This window comes from Anomaloglossus baeobatrachus, chromosome 7, assembly GCF_048569485.1.
Source record: "Anomaloglossus baeobatrachus isolate aAnoBae1 chromosome 7, aAnoBae1.hap1, whole genome shotgun sequence".
NCBI lineage: Eukaryota > Metazoa > Chordata > Amphibia > Anura > Aromobatidae > Anomaloglossus > Anomaloglossus baeobatrachus.
In genome coordinates, this window is record NC_134359.1 from 60,411,441 (window position 1) to 60,435,958 (window position 24,518).

The 24,518-nt window shown below is 47.7% G+C and overlaps 1 protein-coding gene across 3 annotated transcripts in view; it reads left to right on the forward strand.

The window, feature by feature from the left end:
• MAP3K20 (mitogen-activated protein kinase kinase kinase 20) overlaps positions 1-24,518 on the forward strand; it is a 276,975-nt gene that overhangs the window by 192,226 nt on the left and 60,231 nt on the right. For all 3 annotated transcript variants that reach the window (XM_075317342.1, XM_075317345.1, XM_075317344.1), the window contains exons 12-15: positions 5,362-5,406; positions 18,774-18,804; positions 18,891-19,030; positions 20,883-20,945. In XM_075317342.1, coding sequence (XP_075173457.1) covers positions 5,362-5,406; positions 18,774-18,804; positions 18,891-19,030; positions 20,883-20,945 — 279 coding nt within the window. The remainder of the gene's footprint in view (positions 1-5,361; positions 5,407-18,773; positions 18,805-18,890; positions 19,031-20,882; positions 20,946-24,518) is intronic.

A 24,518-nucleotide genomic window follows, 5' to 3' on the forward strand; every position in this document is an offset into this window, starting at 1 on the left:
TCCTTCTTAATGCTTTGCCAGGCCTTTACAGCCGCAGCCTTCAGGTCTTGCTTGTTTGTGGGTCTTTCCGTCTTAAGTCTGGATTTGAGCAAGTGAAATGCATGCTCAATTGGGTTACGATCTGGTGATTGACTTGGCCATTGCAGAATGTTCCACTTTTTTGCACTCATGAACTCCTGGGTAGCTTTGGCTGTATGCTTGGGGTCATTGTCCATCTGTACTATGAAGCGCCGTCCGATCAACTTTGCGGCATTTGGCTGAATCTGGGCTGAAAGTATATCCCGGTACACTTCAGAATTCATCCGGCTACTCTTGTCTGCTTTTATGTCATCAATAAACACAAGTGACCCAGTGCCATTGAAAGCCATGCATGCCCATGCCATCACGTTGCCTCCACCATGTTTTACAGAGGATGTGGTGTGCCTTGGATCATGTGCCGTTCCCTTTCTTCTCCAAACTTTTTTCTTCCCATCATTCTGGTACAGGTTGATCTTTGTCTCATCTGTCCATAGAATACTTTTCCAGAACTGAGCTGGCTTCATGAGGTGTTTTTCAGCAAATTTAACTCTGGCCTGTCTATTTTTGGAATTGATGAATGGTTTGCATCTAGATGTGAACCCTTTGTATTTACTTTCATGGAGTCTTCTCTTTACTGTTGACTTAGAGACAGATACACCTACTTCACTGAGAGTGTTCTGGACTTCAGTTGATGTTGTGAACGGGTTCTTCTTCACCAAAGAAAGTATGCGGCAATCATCCACCACTGTTTTCATCCGTGGACGCCCAGGCCTTTTTGAGTTCCCAAGCTCACCAGTCAATTCCTTTTTTCTCAGAATGTACCCGACTGTTGATTTTGCTACTCCAAGAATGTCTGCTATCTCTCTGATGGATTTTTTCTATTTTTTTCAGCCTCAGGATGTTCTGCTTCACCTCAATTGAGAGTTCCTTAGACCGCATGTTGTCTGGTCACAGCAACAGCTTCCAAATGCAAAACCACACACCTGTAATCAATCCCAGACCTTTTAACTACTTCATTGATTACAGGTTAACGAGGGAGACGCCTTCAGAGTTAATTGCAGCCCTTAGAGTCCCTTGTCCAATTACTTTTGGTCCCTTGAAAAAGAGGAGGCTATGCATTACAGAGCTATGATTCCTAAACCCTTTCTCCGATTTGGATGTGAAAACTCTCATATTGCAGCTGGGAGTGTGCACTTTCAGCCCATATTATATATATAATTGTATTTCTGAACATGTTTTTGTAAACAGCTAAAATAACAAAACTTGTGTCACTGTCCAAATATTTCTGGCCCTGACTGTATATAAATGGCCATTTGTATATCTGCCCAGTTGCCCATTCATGGCATATCTCGTAACTGTGGACTGTGCGACACAGACAGCGGTGGACACCATCTCATACCCAGCTACGCGGCTTGCCACGCTACTATACTTTCTGAGGACCCTCTGCACTCACACTGATGAAGGTCTTTTGACCGAAACCTCTGTGCTTGTGCTGGTCCTACAAGTTCTTCACAATAAAAACCACTATTCACATTGATCTTGAGTGCCAAGTTTCTACATCTATTTGGCCGATTGGTAAGTCATGGCTATGTGATGTATTTCCACATGAAATTAGGCTTTTGTTTTCTTGTACATTTACACACTATAAATTAATTCCACTGCATCTTTATTTTTTCTTTAATTTGACAACAATTTTCTAGCAACCCTGAATTCCCTGGAACTAAATAGGACATTTCCATAACGCTTCGGTTTTCATTAAATCAGCCTCGCTGGCCATAGTCAAATAATATTAGCTTAATGATAACCATTAGAAGCCATAAAGGTGACCTCTGTGTTACATTTATGCTATTAGATGTCTACATGCAATTATAAGAGTGGGAATTCGGACGTGATACTGACTTTGAGCACAGGGCTTTTAGCATATCCTTCTACTTATGCCATGCATATATGTATTTTTAACCACCGTTTAATGGAAATATAGAACTGCTGATAGGACTGACAGCGATCACAATTCTGCTTGCATTTTATTTTTTTGAATGCATAATTGGATAATCATAGTAAAAAGCAATTCAGGAAGAATAACCGAGGACCTTAGTGCACCACGCACATGGGTAAATGTTGACCCCCAGCTGAGGACGTCAGGACAGCAGAGGATAATACATTTCACCAGTGAACTCTGGCCTTGTCTGTCTCTTACCAAAGAATTCACTGTTTTTTTTCAATTTTTCATTGACGTTGACGTTGGGATCTCATAATAAAGAAAAAAAGGCTTGAAAAAAAAGAAAAGTCCAAGGACATTTTGATTTCTACATATGTCAGCAAATGTATTAATTCAGAGCAGATCATGTAAATGCAGCTAGCGTTAATGGAAAATGTTGCCAAAATAAATTGTTCTTTAGCGGTATGTACCAACTAGATGGACTCCGGAGGAATGGTGGTCACCGGCCATACATAGTGGGGGCTCTAAAAGGGTTCACATGCTGTTTCCCTGACCAAAGTTATTGAACTTCAATTTATTAGTGTCTGATGCCATTGTGAGGACATAATGTATTCAAGTCATTTATGCAAATGGTCAATCTGGTCCCGCGCATGTGATATCATTATCAGGCTTTATGGAAAATGTAATGTATGGGGGAGAAGAGTATCAGTCTCCATGAATTAAGTCATTGTCCGCTCCATATGGAAATAATCTGGTTAGTATGGGATTGTCTCCAAAGTGGTTAACCTCATCTACCTTCTACATTTAAAGGGAACCAATCACCAGGATTTTCATATATAAGCTAAAGCCAGTACTATACTGGCACTATCAGGCTGCTTCTATATATACCTGTAGTGGTCAGCTCGGATGTTTAGGTTTTGAAACTCAAGAAAGTAAAGTTTATAAAATCGGCAGCTTCTTGAGTGACAGCAGCTGAGGAGCAGATAATATCTGTGGGGTATTCATAATTATCCCCTCCCCCTGTTAGAACTAACATAAGTATTATACAATCAATTTACTTTTTCACTAGCAGGACCTGTGTGAGGTCATACCCATGTGACCAGAAGGGGCAGGGCCTCAGCCAACAGAAAAATGTTGCCCCATCCCTTCTGGTCACATGGGTATGACCTCAGCACAGGTCCTGCAAGAGAAAAAGTGAATCGTTTGTATAATATAATAATCGTTATGCTAATTCTAACGGGAGAGGATAACTATGAATTCCCCCCAGATATTATCTGATCTTCAGCTGCTGTCACTCAAGAAGCTGCTGATTTTAAAAACTTTACTTTCTTGGGTTTCAAAACCTAAACATTCGAGCTGACCACTACAGGTATGTAGAGAATCAGCCTGATAGTGCCAGTATAGCACTGCCTTTAGATTATATACGAAAATCCTGGTGATTGGTTCTCTTTAAGTAAAAAGATCGCTTTTGGTTTGAATTCTATCTGTTTGGGGCTCTGTCTGAAAAAAACAGAGCTCAGATACCTAATAGGATGAATTTTTACAAAAATGGAGTTTTTCCAGGAAATAGATCATGTGCCCGCGAGTCCGGTTGGACACTCATCAGTCACTACAGGAGTGGTCTGTCCCATCCCTTGCATTTTTAACAGCAACACACATGCTAGACCGCCGTTCTGCAAACCTACATTTTTTCTGTTTTCTAGTATTTAAATAGTGCAGATCAATGAGGTTCTAGGTCCAGAGAAAGTCTATGAGCCCATTCATCACTTTAATATAAATGAGAAGCAATGTGGTCTGTGGCTGTACTTCATGTGGCCATGAATGCTTAATCTTTATTGTTTGGCTGTGATATACTTAGTATAAAAAGTAGTTATACAATGCATATCAGCTTCATACTGTCACTATAGGTACGGGGAAGTACCAAACAAATGGCAAAAAGGGAAGGGAAACCCTGTGTTTAGGGAAGGGGGAGATGGTGACCCCTGACTAAACTTACAGCTGGTCCCTGGGGTCCCTCAACACCACCCAAGATAGGTTTTGTACCTATGTGCTGAGCTGGACACCTAACCCTAGGTATCCCTAGTTAGAGATGAGTGAACCTGAGGTTCAAGGTTTGGGTTTGGAAACTGACTTCCAAAAAAAAAAAGGGTTCAGGTTCAAAGTTCGAGTGCGTCACTAGTGTAATCCACTCAAGCGCGCATCGCTGTGCTTGGGTATGAGAGATGCTAATCGCAGTGCGAGCTGCATGCAGTGTTTGAATGGCTCACACTGGGATAACAACAGCATGATCAGATGCAGTGGGCACACACACACACACACACAATTTTATTTTTTTTAAAAACCCCGCCTACCCTCTCCCGTAAGTGTTTTGCTTATGGCTGGCAGCATGTGGGCAGAGACAAAATGCCCAATTACTCACTTCCATTGAGATTCGGTTCAAGTCAGGGTCACAAACCGAACCTTATCTATGGTACGAATGTACCTGGTGAACTGAGTCTCCAAAGGTTTGCTCATCTCTATCCCTAGTGCTGGGCCCTATATAGGGAATGGATGGGATGAGCTCTTCGTCAACCCCACTAAAGGAAGACACAAGGAGGACACACAGGGGGGAAATGCTATTTGTCCACAGATGACTTAGCTAGACGTTCAGCAAAATTCTCAGCAACCATTCAATACTGGAGTACAAGCCACCTATTTGCAACCAAGGCTTGAATGAACTGAAAATATCATCAGCACCCATCCAAGGAAGGAAGTGGTACTTAAGCACTAAAATAATACTGATGATCGGGTAGAAGTCATGCTCCTGCTGGGTTCAAAAGGGAGAGAGATGAATCCAGCAGGAAAGCTACCTATACCAATGAATACTGACAGCAGGAACAATGGAAAGTCAGGGAGCATTTTTCACAGCCAAACACTGTGACCTTCTATTGCCAGAAACCACATGACTGACTGTCAGCCATTACACACCCCCGACACATACAAGCCATCCTAAGGTACCATGTAAAATACAGTGATATTTTTTCAAAAATAGAAAAAGAATACTGCCACAGCATGTATGAATTATATCAAGGGGGAGGGAAAGCGAAGGGGAAAATGAATGGTGAAGGTGATGTATCCAGAGATCAAGGTGCAAAGGAATAGGAATAAATGAGCAAAAAAAAAGAAGGTATTATAATATATTATATAATAAACCCCAAGCCAGGGAAAATTTTTAAGACTTTGTAGTCCATCCTGTGGAGAAGAATAGAGCTCACCCATGCAATATGTGAACCAAAGTCTTAGGTTGCTAGAGCGAGAGGACATGTAACCCAACAGTACTACTTGTAATGACAGTTGTAATATTAGTAATGTTAATGCAACAATATTAAACTTCTTTTCCTTTTTTCCCCATTCTTTTTCCGCAGCTGCTGCCCTCCTTTGATATTTATTCATGGACTGAGGAAGATGTGGTAAGTTATGTAGGGGTTATCGGATATGGAGGGATTTATTAAAATTTGGATGTTTCATAGAACAATCTTTATAGTTAAAATGCACAAAATGGTGTTCATAAAAGTACAAAATTTCCTGTTTAAAGGAGTTGTCCGACATAAACTCAAAATTTTTTGTTAAGCTAATCTGTGCTGTACTGTCATATAAAACACCCCTACATTGTTAGTTTTTGTTTTCTAACTTTTATTCCTCTTGAATTTACCCTTTATTTTCTGCAGCTCTTTGTTTACATTCAGCTCCAGCAAACATGACCACTTCCTGTGCTAAACCTCCCAGTCACAGCTGGCACCGCCCGGCCTCACTGTCCAGCCTCGCCCAAGTGTCCAGCCTCGCCCCCTGTCCGCCCCCTGCACACACAGTCCCAGTCAGTATTCTGCCCAGCACTGACCTGTTATCACTACAGCATTGGAAATAACAGCCCCACATCGGGCTCTGCACACCACACACACATCGGGCTCTGCACACCACACACACATATGGCTCTGCATCACACACACATCGGACTCTGCACCGCACGCACACATAGGGCTCTGCACCCCACACACACATATGGCTCTGCACCGCACACACACATATGGCTCTGCACCGCACACACACATCGGGCTCTGCACCACACACACACACAGCGCTCTGTACCGACACCCCCTACCCCATAGGGAACACATGTAGGGAATACATACTTACCCCTCCTCGGTCCCCGCCGCTCCTGCACGTTCGCACGCTGTCTGGTCAGGACATATCAGCACAGTAGTGACGTCACCGCTGAACTGTCAGACATAGACAGCGGGACAGTGATGAGAAGCAGCGCTGTGCTCCCTCTCATCAGCGCTTTCAAATATATCGGCATCTGTGATCTGTGATGCCGGTACATTTGAATGTGCGATCCTTAGCAGGGGGCCCGGTGCTGGAGCTGACACCACGGCAGCCGCCACCAGGCCCCTCCCCCAGGTCACAGGTCCCACAGCAGTGCAGGGGGAGGTTGTGGGGAGAGTACAGGGTGCGGGTGAATGTGTGGGAGGGTGCAGGGAAGGGGATGGGGACTCGCGCACTGTACCCACCCGGCAGGGCGGCAACATGCTGTTTCCAGATTTGCATGTCAACATGGTCCTGCCCATGTTGATATGAAATGACCGGAAGCAGCAAAATCGCGGCAGGAGCGGTCACATGACCACTCTGAGCTGGGGGAGAGGGGCTGACAGCAGGGCAGGTAAGTGCTCTCTATCTACTTACCTGCCCCAATGTAGCCCAATAGTGTAATAAAAAAAAGTCAAAATAAGCTGGATAACCCCTTTAAGTAATTTTTGTACTTTTGTGAACACTGTTTTTGGGGATTCCTTAATTTTCAATACTAGTTAGCCTAAAATGCACAAAACAAGTGCACACTTTCCTATACATTGAGTGCATCCTGGGTGTCTTTAGGTTAAAAATGGAAACATAAGGCTTTATTCAGGCATCTGTGATTTTTCACGTATGCATGAAACAATCTGAGTTTCATCAGCGTTCTAGATCTGAGTTTCATCAGTGTTTGGTCGGTGTCAGTTTTTACCATCAGTGTTTCAACAGAGATTTTAACTTAATTTTAAATTATAAGGCTATGTTCACACACTGCATCTTTTCTTAACCACAAAGATGCAGCGTTTTTGCCCCCAAAAAAACAAACCCTTGGCAAAAACGAATAAAAAAAAGGATGCATTTTTGCCACATTTTGCCCAATGCGTTTTTGGCTATGTTCACACACTGCATCTTTTACTGCGTTTTTGGTGCATTTTTGAGGTTACAAAGATGCACCTAAATGCATGCAATTCCTTCTCCCAGCAAAGTCTGAGATTTCTATTTTTTGCCATCTTTTTTTGGCTGCACCTTGGCTGCGTTTTTAAAAATGCAGCATATCAATTCTCTTTGCATTTTCCACCATTTTTGAGCCCTTGCATTGAATAGATTTGACTAAAAAAACGCACTGGGAAAATGTGGTAAAAACTCATCAAAAAACGCATGCATTTTTTTTATGCATTTTTGCAATGGGTGCATTTTTTGGGGTCGAAAATGCTCCATCTTTGTGGTTAAAAAAAGATGCAGTGCGTGAACATAGCCTTAAGCCAAATCCGTTGACTGGATGGGCTCAAAAACGCTGGCAAAAACGCAAAAAGAATTGACATGCTCAGTGTCGCACTGGCTACCGGAGGAACCGCCAGTAATATCAGTCATGGCTGCGGTTACCTGCACTGAACTCTGGAGCTCTCACCTGAGCTCCAGAGTGCAGCCTGGACTGAACCGCGATGGCCGACTGATTCCCCGAAGTTTGAGGTTCAGTTCATGACAGCTGCGGACAGACTGGGCTGAACTCGTAAGCTGTCACCTGAGCTCTGGAGTTCAGCCCGGCCTGTGAGCAGCTGTGACATGAACTAAACCGCAATCGCCGTGGAATCATTTGGCGCTCGCGGTTCAGTCCTGCAAACCCTGAGTTAGAAAGCCACGGACCCACTTGGGGGGAGGGGCGACATGACCAAGGGGGAGGTAGGGAGTGATGGGTTAATAGGGACAGTGGTATATGCCTAATATGGCTTTGGGGGATGGTTTTAGCCGGGGAGGAAGAGGAGGAGCAGGGAAAGGGTTAGCTGGGAGAGGAAGGAGTTACCTCCTCTTCTGTTTCCGGACGCCGAACGATCTGCACGTGCACCTCCATGGCAGATCTTCAGGAGCTCCAGCGTCTGATTCAGGCAGCGGTCGCAGCGCACGGGCCCCTGGCAGTGCAGACCCACATCAGGGCTGCCGGGGTTAACCCGTCGGCGCTTGCCCCTCGTCCCCCCAGCAGCGGCGGGCGCCAGTCGCGGCCCCCCCGCAGGTATTCCCCGGGCGCGGGGGGGGGCGAGGAGGAGATGTAAGAGCCCCTCCAGGGACCCTCCGCAGAGTGCAGCGCAGCAGCAGCGTCTGGCTGCTGCAGAGGCCGGCGGGAGGAATCTTCGTTCCAGCCGCGGCGGTCGGGAGGTGGGAGTGGCCAGCACGGGGCCTGCTTCCGGTCCCGGCCTCCGGGCTGGAGTTACTGAGACTGCAGCGGCTCCAGGCCGGGAGCGCGCTCGGCGCAGGAGAGAGGCCAGCAGATCCCCCTGCAGTCGGCGGGGGGACCGCGGGGCTGCACGTGGCGGTAGGTCCGGCGCCGGGGGGGGGTCTGCGGTGCCTGACCCCGGTGCGGCTGAGAGAAGGAGTGACGGCGGGAGCCCTGCGGCAACCGCCGGGTCACTCAGTACCGCTGTGCAGCCCCCGGATGTGGCAGTCTCCCGTGGGAGCGGGAGGACTCGGCGGATGGAGGCCTGCAATAGCCCAGGAGGGCCAGAGGCGACGACGGCTGAGATCCGGAGCCGGGCGTCTGGTCGTCCGCGCCCAGAGGCCCCTTGCAGTCGGCAGGGGGGCGGGCGCAAGAGGTCGAGGCCCGGGGTGCCGGCGCGGGGGACAGGACGGTCTCCTGGGTTGTCACCCCGGGGCAAGAGATGGAGCGGGGATGACTCTGCCCACGCGGCGGCCCTGTCTGGCGGCCGTGGTGGGGGGGGTGCTGCGGCGGCGCCCCCCGGATGTCGGATGGAAGATGAGGCCAGCGGCGAGGAGGGGGAAGAGGCTTTCGGTTCGGAGGAGTCGGATGGACGACAGACGGAGGACAGCGAGGCGGCGGTCTCGGGAGACGCCGAGCGGCGGTCGGGTGAGACGGCCGCGGAGGCGGCAGGGGCTGCGCTGGCGGGGGGCTTCGGGGGGGGGGGCGGCTGCGGCTACGGCAGCGCCCGCTGGTTTCGCAGTGTGGAGTCAATTGTTGGGGCTGTTGCAGGGGCTGGCGGCGGCTTCGGGAGCGGGGGGGGAGGGGGCCCAGGCGCCGGTGGCGGCGTGGGTGGGTGCAGCCGGTTTAGGGGCCTCGGCGGCGGCGGGGGGTGACGGAGCGGGTGCGAGTAGAGGGGGGGGCGAAGGGGGGAGTGAGACGGGGGGGGGAAAGGAGAAGGAAAAGGAGAAGGAAAAGGAGAAGGAAAAGGAGAAGGAGGATGAGGTGGTGCGCTTAGATGATAGGGCTAAAAGCGAAGTTTATGTTTGTTTTGAGGGCCCGCTGGGGGCCCATTTAAAGAAGGAGGTGCGGGAAAAAATTTGGAAAGGGGAATATGTGGAGATATTTTCTCTGCTTCCCCTGGAGAAATTTAATTTGGATAGGGTTAAGCCGAGTGATTCCAAAAAGGAGAAGGACGAGGAGGAAAAGCGCCGTTATAGGCTTATTCCTCGGACTTTTGCCAACTGGCTACAGGCATTTGCGATTTTGGCGAGCGTGGTCGGGGAGAAGGAGCCGGAGCATTGTTCGGCTTTGTTCGGCTACATGGATGCGATAGGGGAGGCTTATCGAGTTTATGGCGGACTGGCGTGGCTGCGCTACGACGAGCAATTTAGGCAGCGGAAGGCATTGCGGCCAGATATGCGTTGGGACCATAAGGATATTTCCTTATGGATGCGATTGATGTCGGCACCGGCTCAGCCCTTTCGGGGGGGCGCCGGGGGTTCGGGGGGGGCCGGGTCCCCGGCAAGTTTCAAGAAAGGTTTGTGTTGGCAGTACAATGAAGGGCAGTGCAGGTTTGGAGCGGCGTGCCGTTTTAAGCATGAATGCTCCGGATGTGGGGGGGGACATAGCTTGTCCAAATGTTTTAAAAAAGGAAAAGGAAAGGCTGGTGATGGGGCTGGTAAGAGGGACGACGCCGGTGAAGGTAGAAGTGATGGTTCCGTTTTTAAATAGGTATCCGGACAAGGAGGCGGCGGCGTTGTTAAGTTCTGGTTTTTCGGATGGTTTTCATATTCCGTCGGTTGTTAATGCATCGGTTCCGCCGTATCGTAATTTGCGTTCCGCTCGGGATCACCCGGAAGTGGTGGATGAGAAGCTGGAAAGGGAGGTGGCTTTGGGCAGGATGGGCGGCCCTTATGTCGCCCCGCCGTGCGGGAATTTGGTGGTGTCACCGTTGGGGGTGGTACCAAAGAAGGAGCGGAATAAATTTCGGCTGATTCATCATTTGTCTTACCCGGAAGGGTTATCGGTGAATGATGGTATTGCGCCGGAGTTGTCGGCGGTATATTATGTGTCGTTCGATAAGGCGTTGGACCTGGTTAGGGCGGCGGGGCGGGGTGCATTGATGGCAAAGGCGGATGTGGAAGCAGCGTTTCGGTTGTTACCGGTTCATCCAGATAGTCAGCATTTGTTGGGTTGCTGGTGGGATGGCAGTTATTATGTTGATCGTTGTTTGCCAATGGGCTGTTCCATTTCGTGTTCGTACTTTGAGGCATTTAGTTCGTTTGTTGAGTGGGTGGTTCGGGACGTGTCCGGGCTTACGTCCATCATTCATTACTTGGATGATTTCCTGTGTGTCGGGCCGGCGGGTTCGATGGTTTGTGCGGGTTTGCTATTTGCGTTGCAAAAAGTTGCGGCCAGTTTCGGGATTCCTTTGGCGCCGGATAAGACGGAAGGCCCGGCGCCGGTGATGTGTTTTCTGGGAATTGAAATTGACACCATTGCTATGGAATGCAGGTTGCCGGCGGAGAAGGTCCGTGATTTGAGGTCCGCAGTGTCAGGGGTAAAAGCGGCGAAGAAGGTGCGGCTTAAGGCGGTGCAGTCTTTGCTTGGAAAATTGAATTTTGCTTGCAGAATTGTGCCAATGGGGAGAGTGTTTGCGAGGCGTTTGGCGACGGCGACGGCCGGGGTACGGTTGCCGGCGCATTTTGTGCGGATCACAAAGGCGATCAGGGACGATTTGGAAGTATGGGATCAATTTTTGCAGCATTTCAACGGCCGGACGCTGGTGATGGAGAGGGTGGCGTCTAACGGGGCGTTGCAGCTGTTTACGGATGCGGCGGGGTCGGCCGGGTTTGGGGCTGTCTTCAGAGGTCATTGGTGTGTCGGGCAGTGGCCACAGGCGTGGCGGGAGAGCGGCTTGGTTAGGAATTTGGCTCTGTTAGAGCTATTCCCCATTGTAGTGGCAGTGGAGCTATGGGGGTCGCACTTTGCCGGAAGGAAAGTGTGTTTTCATTGTGATAACCAGGCGGTGGTGCACGCGATTAACAACTTGTCTGCTAAGTCGGAGCCGGTGGTGGTGTATTTGCGGCATTTAGTGTTGAGATGTCTGCAGTTGAATGTGCAGGTAGTGGCAAGGCACGTTCCGGGTGTTGACAACGAGGTGGCTGATGCTTTGTCTCGTTTTCAGTTCAGCAGGTTTCGGGCGCTGTTGCCGTGGGCGGACGAAGTTGGAGTGGAGTGCCCCGAGGATTTGTGGCATCTGGTGAGGCGGTGATCTCAGACTTGATTCGGAACTCGGTGACCGAGGTGACTTGGTGCCGGTATGCTAAGGTGTGGGCTGAATGGGAGGAGTTGTTGCGTCTGATGTTTGGTGGGGAAAGCGTGGATTACTTGGTGGCTTTGTTGTCATTGGTGAGTACGGATCTTTCAGCCGGGCGATCGGCATCGGCTGTGGCACATCGGGTGTCGGCAGTGGCATTTTGGTTAAAAATGAGAGGGGAGCGTGATGTTCCACAGGATTTTCGGGTTCGTCAGGCTTTGCGGGGCTTTCGCCGTGGCGTACGGGAGAGGGACAAGAGGCGCCCTGTATCGTTTGGTTTGTTGAGACGGATGGTGGGTGGCCTGAGCGGCATTTGTGAGTCTGTGTACGAGACGGTTCTATTTACAACGGCTTTCGGTCTCGCTTTTTATGGGGCGTTCCGGATAGGCGAGCTGGTGAGCCCGTCCAGGGTGACGGGTGGTGGTTTGATGTTTGAGGACGTGCAAGTGAGCAGTAGTCAGGTGGAGTGCCGGATTCGCCGGTCAAAAATGGATCAGCTGGGCCGTGGTAGATTGGTGGTGTTATATGCGGTTCCAGGAGAGGAATTGTGCCCTGTGCGCGTAGTCGAGAGATTTATGGCCGTGAGGGGAGGCTTACCTGGCCCGTTGTTGCGGCATTTGAATGGGTCGTTTTTGTCGAGGTTTCAGTTTGTGGCGGTGCTGCGGCTAAGTCTACGTAACGCGGGGGAGCGCCCGGAGGAATTCGGGTCGCATTCATTCCGAATTGGTGCAGCAACGGAGGCAGCCCGTTGGGGGCTTGGAGATGAGGTGGTAAAGCGTATTGGTAGATGGGAATCTTCTTGTTTTCGGCGGTATGTGAGACCGCAGTTGTTGTAGCATCATGGGACTTTGGTTACGTGCGGAAGGTTTGAGGAAAGGGGTGTTTTTTGATGTGTTGGTGGTTGTGCTGTTATTGGTTTTGATATTTTCGTTTTGTTTTATTTGTTATAGGGAAGTGCCTGATCTGGATCTTGGGGCACTCCTTCGTATTTTGGGGTGCCCGTCGGGCGGAGGTCCGCCCGAATGGTCGACAGCTGGGTTTGGATCGTGCGCAGGCGACTGTTCGATGGATCGGAGTTCGGGGCATGGAGTGGGGCAGGGTGGTCCCGGAATTTCGTTTCCATTGTAAAGTTGAGCGGCCCCCGGATGTGCTGGTATTGCATGTGGGGGGTAATGATCTTGGTGCCAGGGCGTCGCGGGATTTGATCCGAGACATAAAGATTGATTTACTGCAGTTGTGGAAGCGGTATCCTGGTTTGCTGGTCGTATGGTCTGACATAGTGACCAGGTTGGCATGGAGAGGGGCTCGGTCGGTGGAGAAGGTTAATAAGGCCAGGGCCCAGGTGAATAGGGTAGTGGCTAGGTTTGTGACCAGGAATGGTGGGATTGTGGTACGGCACAGGGATTTGGAGCCGGCTGATTGGCGATTTCGGAGGGGTGATGGTGTGCACCTCAACGAGGTCGGTCTGGATTTATGGGCGTTGGGTCTGCAGGATGGTGTGGAGCGTGCTTTTGGTGTGTGGCGGGTCCAGGCCACGTAAGGTGTCACGTGGTCTGTCCTGTGGCGGTGGGGGTAGGTCTGGTCCAGAGGTTTGGAAGTGATTGGTGGCTGGACCGGGAGTCATTGTCTTGGTATGGTGGCTCTCGGTTTCCGGGATGTGGCAGGCACGGGGTTCTGCCAAAGTGTGGGGGTCAATCCGTGGGTGATTGGCACCTCGTCTCTGGGTCGGTGTGTTGCGGCCGGGGACAGGGGGAGTAGTAGTAGTGGACTGGGCCTACCCCGGGGGGTATTGTAAATGTTATTGTCTATTGTTACCGTTATGTGGTTGTTTTGGGTCGCCCGTTGGACGGCGTCCCTAAGGTACTAGTCTGTAAAACAATAGGCAATAAAAAGGCTGCTGTGGCCATTTGAACCAAGTCGCATGCAGTCCGTGTGTTTAATTTTAGAGGATAAGGGGGTTTGGTTACACAGACATCATGACCGGAGAATCCTCCCTCAGCTGGTCAAGAAAGCCACGGACCCACTTGGGGGGAGGGGCGACATGACCAAGGGGGAGGTAGGGAGTGATGGGTTAATAGGGACAGTGGTATATGCCTAATATGGCTTTGGGGGATGGTTTTAGCCGGGGAGGAAGAGGAGGAGCAGGGAAAGGGTTAGCTGGGAGAGGAAGGAGTTACCTCCTCTTCTGTTTCCGGACGCCGAACGATCCCCGCCCACCCTCCCTTTGTGTTGTCATGTGGGAGATGTTTTTGGGTAGTTGGGATACCTTTTGTCACAGTAGCGGTGGGGGTAGGTCTGGTCCAGAGGTTTGGAAGTGATTGGTGGCTGGACCGGGAGTCATTGTCTTGGTATGGTGGCTCTCGGTTTCCGGGATGTGGCAGGCACGGGGTTCTGCCAAAGTGTGGGGGTCAATCCGTGGGTGATTGGCACCTCGTCTCTGGGTCGGTGTGTTGCGGCCGGGGACAGGGGGAGTAGTAGTAGTGGACTGGGCCTACCCCGGGGGGTATTGTAAATGTTATTGTCTATTGTTACCGTTATGTGGTTGTTTTGGGTCGCCCGTTGGACGGCGTCCCTAAGGTACTAGTCTGTAAAACAATAGGCAATAAAAAGGCTGCTGTGGCCATTTGAACCAAGTCGCATGCAGTCCGTGTGTTTAATTTTAGAGGATAAGGGGGTTTGGTTACACAGACATCATGACCGGAGAATCCTCCCTCAGCTGGTCAAAGTCCAAGCTGCACTCCGGAGCTCAGGAGAGAGCTGCGGAGTTCAATCCAGGTAACTGCAGCCAGGACTGGTATTACTGGCGGTTCCTCTGGTAGCCAGTCCAATTCTGGACATTCTGCATTTTCAAAAATGCAGCAAAGATGCAGTCAAAAAGAAATGCACTGTGCGGACAGCAAAATAGAAATCTCATAGACTTTGCTGAGAGAAGGAAATGCATGCATTTAGGTGCATCTTTGGGACCTCAAAAATGTACCAAAAACGCAGTAAAAGATGCAGTGTGTGAACATAGCCTAAAGCTTCTCCTTTGCAATGTTAATCATGGACTGCCCATTAATGCCATCCGTGTCCTGTCTCTGATATTCATGGACCCATAGATTCATGACTCCAATCAAAAATGGAGATATCTCCTTGATTTATTTTTTTTTGTGGACACTTGGTTTGCAAACAAACACGGATATGTGAACAACCTCATACACTATAATATCTGGGGGGAAAAAAGGAACACATACATAAAAAACGGACGTCTGAATAAGGCGGCAGAGTAGAGTTGTTTTTTTATGAATGAGGACAGGAGAGAGGACAGGTCATGTTGAAATACCATATTTTTTAGACTATAAGACGCACCCTGGTTTTAGAGGAGGAAAATAGGAAAATTACATTTTACGCAACAAATGTGGTCATGACACACTGTTATGGGGCGAGGATCTGCTGCTGACACAGTTATGGGGGTAATGTCCCCAAATTCTCTACTAAGGTACCCCATCCTGGTAATGAACCTCCTGTCTTGTATATATATATATCCCTCATCATGGTATAGCCCCCATCCTGCTATATACTGCCATCCTGGTATGTGCTCAATTCCTGCTATATACCCCATCCTGGCATATGGCCGCATCCTGCTATATACCCCATCCTGCTCACATACCCCCATCCTGCTGTATACCCCCATCCTGGCATATGGCCGCATCCTGCTATATACCACATCCTGCTCATATACCCAGATCCTGCTATATACCCCCATCCTGGTGTATGGCCGCATCCTGCTATATACCCCATCCTGCTCATATACCCCCATCCTGTTATATACCCACATCCTGGTGTATGGCCGCATCCTGTGGCACACAAAAAAATAAACCTTTCCTCGTTTCACGCAGCATCACTCCTCCTCCCGTCTGTGTCAGCTGCAGCGCCGCTGACCTGTGTGGAGCCAGCCATGATCCCTGCAGCATAGCTCGTCCTCCTTTCTGTGCCGGCCGCTGCTGTGTGTGGACACGTGTGCACAGCGATGACGTCATCGCTGTGCGTACCTCTAGTCTCCACACACAGCCGCCGCCGGCAGACAGGAGGACGAGCGATGCTGCAGGGATCGTGGCCGGTGAGTATACCGTTTCACTGCACCCCGCGCTGATGATGATGCACGGGGGCAGTGAATACAGCCGCACATGATCACTCCAGGCTGTAGTTGCCAGGGGTGATCACGCGGGCCGGCTGTTTAGTATGTGCGCATCCCCGCCTATCATCCCACCCACCTGTCAGCACCAGCTTCAGCGCTGAGAGATGATGGGTGGGATGATGGGCGTGCATATGAAATGAACGGGTCCACGTGGTCACGGCAGGCGCTGCTGCATGCTGCTCATGCCCCCGATGACCCACGCCACTGCAACACCCTCATTCCCTGCAGCCTGCATTCATACTATAAGACGCACCCCCCACTTTCCCCCAACATTTGGGGGGAAAAAAGTGCATCTTATAGTCCGAAAAATACGATAACTGCATCCATAATTTAAAAATTAAATTTTTAAATTTGAAATAATAGGGTACACTTTAAATATAGGAAATATTTGTTCACAGCTTTGTATGGTGGGTGATATAACACTTTTAACCCATCTGTTAAAATGTTTTTAGACATTTCATTAGGTTGTAGCAATAAAAGAAATTAAAAAAAAAAGAAAATTCCCTATATTGAAAGAATTTAGATCAATACCCCAAAAAAAAAAAATCTGAAATCAGTGGAAAGTCACTTGTTAGCAATTTTTAATCAGGGGGTTGTTGCAGTGGAGTTTTTAGTAGCAAGCTATTTTCACTGGCTCAGAGGCACACCATCTGCGGAAATTGGTTTTACAGTGTGACAGTAATTATAGGTTTGTTGCCTGTACGACTCGCTTTTACAATGGCATTTTCCACAGGATCAAGGCAGGATACTGCTAAAAAGCTGTAAGGGTTCATGGAAGTATTCCTTGTCTTCAGGTGTGGAGGGTATAAGGGGCCTGTGGTTTGCTTGGAAAAAAATAAATAATGGAAGAAGACTATAAAATTGAGCTATCATGCCTAATATGACTGCCAATACTGGTGTCAGCATCCTAGGTAGCGAAATAATAAAGGTCCTGGTTGTAGCATTTTCTAATTACAATGATAATAGTCTCCGGTCTCCGCTCTTCTGCTTTCCCCTCCCCCAATGTAATTCTTTTATATCTGTAACACATTATTTGATATGAAGGCTTATATATATAGTATATATGTGTTATTTTTTGCTTTTTTGTGTATTTTTATTGAGAAAAGTTTTGTTTCTAAAGAAATTTACAACTGTGATGAGAACTGATTTGTGAAATTTTGTCAAATCTTTAGCACTTGCTAGGTCTAGATTCTTGGCCAAAGTTTTATTATATATTTATTACATTGCATATCAAAAGCATTGTTGCCTTAAATAAGTCTTTAATTCTTGAACCAGATAATGTAGACTCAGAAAAAAGCAGTATACGTGTAACTTATTATCGCGGTAAATTCACCTTCAACGTAAGAACCACCAATTTGAGACTCAAATTGACAAAACAGGCACCAAATACAATTCGAATGGTTGAGTGAAAATGGATGCATACGTGAACCCTACGTCCTGCAGCTCCAACCTCTAGCTCTTCCTAGAAACCAATGCCCTAATGCCCTTCCCTCCAATGTTGTGTCCTGCTCTCTCCTGCCCTAACCATGCAATTTCCAACCATGTCCTCTTATAGTCCACTTATAGCGTCGGCATCCCTGGAGGGATGCCAACTCACTCACCACCCCGGCCGGGTTGCATCCTCCCCCGCACTACCCCAGTTGTCCATGTGTGCTGCTGTCCTCTCCTAGTGCGCGCACATTCCCACCTCTTAAAGGGCCAGTGCACTCTATCCAAGAAATACCTCTCAGTCTATGGCTGAGAGGCATTATGTATGTAAGCACCCTCTCATTAGGAGAACAAAGAAGAAAAAAATCAGCTCACCGAGTTGCTGTGATCCGCAGTATATCCAGGACTGCGCACGGAGGGCTAGGCTGCCATATAGAAATCAAGGAAGAAAAATGTCCAGCGCGGTCCAAATTCTCGTATAAAAAGTCATCTTTATTATTTAATCCATAAAAATAGGGGTTTACAGGCGGTCAGCAAAATACATGAATGTTAATAGGACCCCACAAAGCTACGCGTTTCGACGTGAGTCTTAATCATGCATGATTAAGACTCACGTCGAAACGCGTAGCTTTGTGGGGTCCTATTAACATTCATGTATTTTGCTGACCGCCTGTAAACCCCTATTTTTATGGATTAAATAATAAAGATGACTTTTTATACGAGAATTTGGACCGCGCTGGACATTTTTCTTCCTTGATCTCATTAGGAGAGGTATCTGCACAAGGACCTTAGTTAGTCAGTCTTCAGTCTGCTAACTCGTTATCAGGTTGCTGTGCTCCTATCTCGTTATTTATGTGTCCGTCACAGGTACCTGCCTTCCCATACCTATTTGTCCCTGCCGTGCCCACCTTATCTGTTCATACCCGCCTTCCTGTCTGCCCCAATCATTTCAGCTGTACCTGGCTGCACCTGTGCAAATACCTGAGTCCGCTTCCTGTCCTGGGGGGCAGCTGTCACAGTAGCGGTCACTGCCCTGGGAGTGGTACCTGGCATCAACCTTACGATAGGTGCTTAGTTAAGCCCCTCCCACTAAAGGGTAATCTGGGTCCCTCCTGTGGTCCAGTGGGTGCACTAACCCTGCTCACTGCCCCTACACCGCGGCTGCGAACTTTACACCACTTCAGCGACAACTAACCTGTTTGCAGAGTAGAAGAGTCCACCATGTCCTTCACCATACAATCTCCCATTATTTTGAAGAATATCAAAACATATATATTAGAGGACCAAAATAAGCAAGCAACTAACCACAGATGTTCACACAAATGCTAATTCCATTATCAGATAATGTCTGACATGTTATTTACCTGTCTTTCCACAGTTTTTCTGGGTTCAGCAGTTGTTGAAAACCGGTAGGTCTATGAAGTTATTTTCCATATTTATTGTTTCTTCCCTTTTTGTCACTCGGCTTGCTTACATATTCTTCTTTCTTTTATAGATGACAACTCTGGTTCGCAGAACATTTATCCTTTTCTATTTAAAGAGCACCACATTACCGGAAAGAGATTGCTCTTACTGGAGGAACACGATCTGAAAGATATGGGCATAGTGTCCAAAGGTCATATCATCCATATGAAGGTGTGCAAAATGCTCTTATGGAAACACATTACTACTAGTGGTCATAATGTAGGCTCATCATAGTCGGTATCCTTGGGAAAAAAAATCCTGGAAGAGACATGACCAAACTGGAATAGAAAGTAACTCTAGTCGAGTAATAGGAAAAAAACAATTCAGCACTTCGAAAATGCTTTCATTGCAGTGTAATCCAAAAAATTATAAATAATGTTTCGATTTTGGAAAACAGACGGATTGCCTAATTGTTGGGAGAAAGTGCCGATCATTTGGGGCTGTTAACCATGACTAATACAGCCCTATACTCTGCTTTCTCCCAACAATTAAGCAAATATCTAATGAAGGTCTAACTTGCAAGACCGAAACATTATTTTTTGGATTGTACTATAAATAAAGCATTATAATTAGGGATGATCGAATACTTCGATTATTCGGCTTCGCGAATATTTTCAGAATATCTCGCCGCTATTCGACTATTCAATGCGCAATGTAAGTCTAAGGGAAGCCCGACTAGTTCCGAATAGTTGTTATTCGGGTTTCCCATATACTTACATTGCGCATCGAATATTCACGAATAGTCGAATAGTGGTGAGGTATTCGGAAAATATTCGTGAAGCCGAATAATCGAAGTATTCAATCATCCCTAATTATAATCTTTTTGTCCACATTTTTGGGTGCCAGATTTTTTTCTTTACCTTGGATTTACAAAGTGGTATCTTATCCCAGTACTGACTCACACGGAGTGACATATATCTTGTTCTAGATTGCTGATAACTTACAGAAACAATATTCTGCTGAGTTTCATGTAATATGGGTAGCAGGAGTATTAGTATAGCCCCTGCTCTCATTATTTTTTTGTGAGATAGAGTTATTATTCTTTATTATGAAAGCGCCATTTATTTCATGGCGCTTTACATGTGAAAAGGGATATACATAATAAAAACAAATACAATAATCATGAACAATACAGGGCACAGACAGGTATAGGAGGGGAGATGACACTGCCTGTGAGGGCTCACAGTCTACAAGGAAGGGTGAGGATACAGTTGGTGTGGGTAGAGCGGGTTAGGCGATGCTATGGTGGACTGAGGGTTACTGCAGGTTGTAGGCTTGTCGAAAGACGTAGGTCAAGTTCCTTTTAAAGCTTTCAATGGTAGGCAAGAGTCTGATATGTTGGGCTACAGAGTTCCAGAGTTTGGGGGATACACGCTAGTAATGGTTAGGGCTGATGTCATCGATTTTTTGCTGATGGAGGACATCAGACAGGAGTGGCTTTATCCTGCTGCACTGGAAACTCACTATACCTATTATGCAACTGATCCTCTGAAGACTCCATAAGGGGAGAAACGCATTGGGACGCATATAGGGAGAGTTCAGGGTTTACATAACATAGCAAACTGTGAACTGCCATTGTAAGTGCTGGAGCAAATGGGGCAGTAGGTTATTGTAGCCCAATATGGGGATCTATAGGATTTCTCCTCATCCTCATCCATCATTCAAAACGCTAGAGGAACATAGGAGAACTTTAAGGCCTCAGTCAACCTATGATTCAACAAGAACCTGGTGAGAACATTCCCTTGTTTTATATTCCTCGTTTATGCACTACATCTCTATGGGATTACCATAAGTAGGACATGCAATATTGGAGGATATCTATTTGTCAAAACCTCAGTATGTACTTCATCCTCCAAAAGGCCTGATGTAAATACCGTATGTCCTACTGAGTTTAATAACACCATATTCAACTGCATATAGACGAGATCTACCCAAATATTCTGTGCCTTGAAAGTTTGCCTTGAAAACATAGAAATTATATTTTCCTACACATATGTAATTATATTATCATTTTATTTTGCAGGCTGCAATTGAAAAATTGACATATGATTACCTAACCCTCTTTCATTTCCCGCCATTAACGAAGGTAATACTTTAACACGAGTTTATTCTCTTAAGCTTTTGGGTAAAAATGGATATCATGTGTTTATAGACTTCTACGTGAGATGTAGTCTAGGGCAAGTTGACATCTAACACACATTTTACAACAACAATGATTGGGAGGTGGAGGCCCCCATGCATATTAAATTGGTGCTGGATGTTGGTGAGGATCAACTGGATCTGCTGAGATTTATCCAATCTCATACTGGATCAGCCATAATTTGATAGCAGATACTTTTATCTCCAGAGTCTTATCGTTATCTATTTCAGGTGTCTTCCACTAGAGGCATGTCAAAAAATGACAATTGGAAATTTGTGCGCATTACCAAAACAAAGAGGTTGTGGGACCAATTTAAGCCATTGGATACTGCAAGAAGATTATTGGCGGGTGTATTAATCTGGCCATGCAGATTATTGCCTGCCAAAACCATATTGGGAATAAAGTAATCTCTCCTGACTTCCCCATACACGTGATTGCTCCACTCAGGAAAAAGGAGAAAGATGCTGCCAGACTCCTTTGGTAACATATTGTTTCCCCAGAAAACAAAAAGATTGGCTGTTTAAATTCCAATGACCCGAACATTGTCTTTTTGGGAGAAGAGTCCGAGGGTCCTTATACACATCAGAAGGTCATCCAGTTTGGCCTTGTTTTCAGCCATTTTTCATCTAGTATATATGGGAAATTTTAAGATTACCATTAGAGATAAGCAAATTCGAACAGTAAAGTTCAGTGTTTGTGCCGAACACAGACTTCACAGATAAATCAGTGTTTAGATTCGGATCTTGGGTGCTTTACGTATGCTAAACACTAGAGCGAGCATTGCTGTGCTCGTGTACGCTCGGTGCTCAGCCCGGTGCGAGCCGCTTGCCGTGTATGAATGGCTCTCATTGAGGGGTAACAACAGTGTTATTGGATGGCTGTCTGTATGTGGGCGGAGACCCGAACTGCCCAATCAGTGACTTCCATTGGAGTTCAAGTCAAGTCCGGGTCCAGAACAATACTTTATCTAAAGTCCGGATGAACCCACAAAACCTGAACTTCAACGGATTTGCTCATTTCTAATTCCCATACATTTTAAAGGGATGGTTCACTGCTCACCATTAGTGGCCACAACGCTGTAAAACTCATATGGAAGACTTTCCTCAAATATCTTGTGTAGTACATATTGCTCTGAGACGCGCTATTGCAGTCCGCTCATCTCCATCAAGTGACCCCCGGGCTCAGTAACCTCTGAGATCCGGGGATGTCAGCTCAACTTCCAATTGACCGAACATCACCGAGGCAGCCCCAGTCTTCCTGAGTGACTGGGCTGTGGGTGGAGTTTCACCGCTCATCACAGTGCAGCATGTCGCGCACTTTCTCCTTTGCTGCAGAGCACCGCAAGGAGGAACAATGCTGGGCTGTAATGACTGGTGAAACTCTGCCCACAGCCCAGTCACTCAGGAAGACTGGGGCCCGCCTCTGTGATATTGGGTCAACTGGAAGTTGACGTGACATCACCGAATCTCAGAGGTCACAGAGCTCCGGGGGTCACTTGATGGGGATGAGTGGAGAGCAATATTGCCGCTCAGAGGCAGAATGTACTACACAAGATATTTGAGAAAAGCATTCCCTATGATTTTTAGAGCAATATGGCCACTAATGGTGAGTAGTGAACCACCTCTTAAGTAGCTATTGACTAAACACTTGTAAGCTGACAGCTATACCACCCTATCTTCTCAAACACTTGCATGTAAGGTGAGATTACAAGTGCATCCAATGGAGAAAGGGGAGTACGTAGTAGGCAGATATCTCTAATGATGGCTTGGACACATATCCAAATCTGCATTTACCCAACATCATCTGTCAAGAGAGTTAGGAGGCCTCCATACATATTACAGGGTCACCAGACTCATCCCAAAGAGTGAGTTTGGACAACATTTCTCTAAGGCCGGCTTCTCACTTGCGATTTTCTCGCAGTAGTGCAATGCGAGAAATTCTCGCATTGCACTCAGACACATGTTATTCAATGATTCAGCTCTCATCTGCGATTTTTTTCTCACTCCAAATCGGACTGAGAAAAATTCGCAGCATGCTGCGATTTGGAGAGTTTCTCGCGCGAGTCTCTTCAATGATTCTCTATGGGAGCGGGTAAATAATCGGATATCACACGGACGGCACTCACACCATCCTAGTGACATTCGATTTTCTAAATACATTTATCGCATGTTTCACAAAACACTGGAAATGAGTGAGGTCTCACAATGTCGGTCAATCTGTACCTCTGTCAGTCGGTCTCTCCCTCTTGGTCTCTATTCTCTCTCTGTCGGTCGGTCTCTCTGTCGGTCTCTCTCTCTCTCTCTGTCCATGTCAGTCTATTCCTTTCCCCCCCTCTCTCATACTCACCGATCCCCGATCACCAGCGTGGCGCTGCACAGCGTTCACACTGCTCCAGCGGCTTCTCCTCTTTTGAAAAAGCCGGCCGCTCATTATTCAATCTCATATTCCCTGCTTTACACGCCCACCGGCGCCTATAATTGGTTGCAGTCAGACACGCCCCCACGATGAGTGACAGCTGTCTCACTGCAACCAATCACAGCTGCCGGTGGGCGGGTCTATATCATGCAGTAAAATAAATAAATAAATAATTTAAAAAAACGGCGTGCGGTTCCCCCCAATTTTAATACCAGCCAGGGTAAAGCCACACGGCTGAAGGCTGGTATTCTCAGGATGGGGAGCCCCACGTTGAGGGGAGCCCCCCAGCCTAACAATATCAGCCAGCAGCCGTCCAGAATTGCCGCATCCATTAGATGCGACAGTTATGGGACTCTACCCGGCTCTTCCCGATTTGCCCTGGTGCGTTGGCAATCGGGTTAATAAGGAGTTAATGGCGGCAACCCATAGCTGCCACTAAGTCCTAGATTAATCAATGCAGGCGTCTATGAGACACCCCCAATGATTAACCTGTAATTTAAAGTTAATAAACACACACAGTGAAAAAATCCTTTATTTGCAATAATAAACACTAACAAATACCCTCGTTCACCACTTTATTAAGCCCCAAAAACCCCTCCAGCTCCGGCGTAATCCACGGAGGTCCCGCGTCGCTTCCAGCACTGCTACATGAAGGTGACATGAGCGGCAGAAGAACACCGCCGCTCCTGTCAGCTCCACGCAGCAACTGAGGTGAGTATCGCGATCAGCGATGACGTCACTCAGGTAACTCGCGGCCACCGCTGGATCCTCCAACAGTGACAGCAAGTCTCCCGAGTGACAGCGATGAATTCACAGGTGAGTTGCGGTCTCGGGTGGAGGAGTCCAGCTGGCCGTGGGTAGCCTGAGTGACGGCAGCGCTAATCGCGTTGCTCACTTCAGTCACTCAGGGGATTAGCGGTCACCGGTGAGTCCTTCACTGGTGACCGCAAATCAGGACGCGACACACAGACAGAGCCGCAGGATGACAATGAAGTCGGGTGAAGTTCATCCGACTTCATTCTGATCGTGCGGCTCTATCTGTGTCTGCTGTCAGCGACTATTCAGCTCTGCTGAATGGCAGATGACATAGTAAAAAGGGATCCC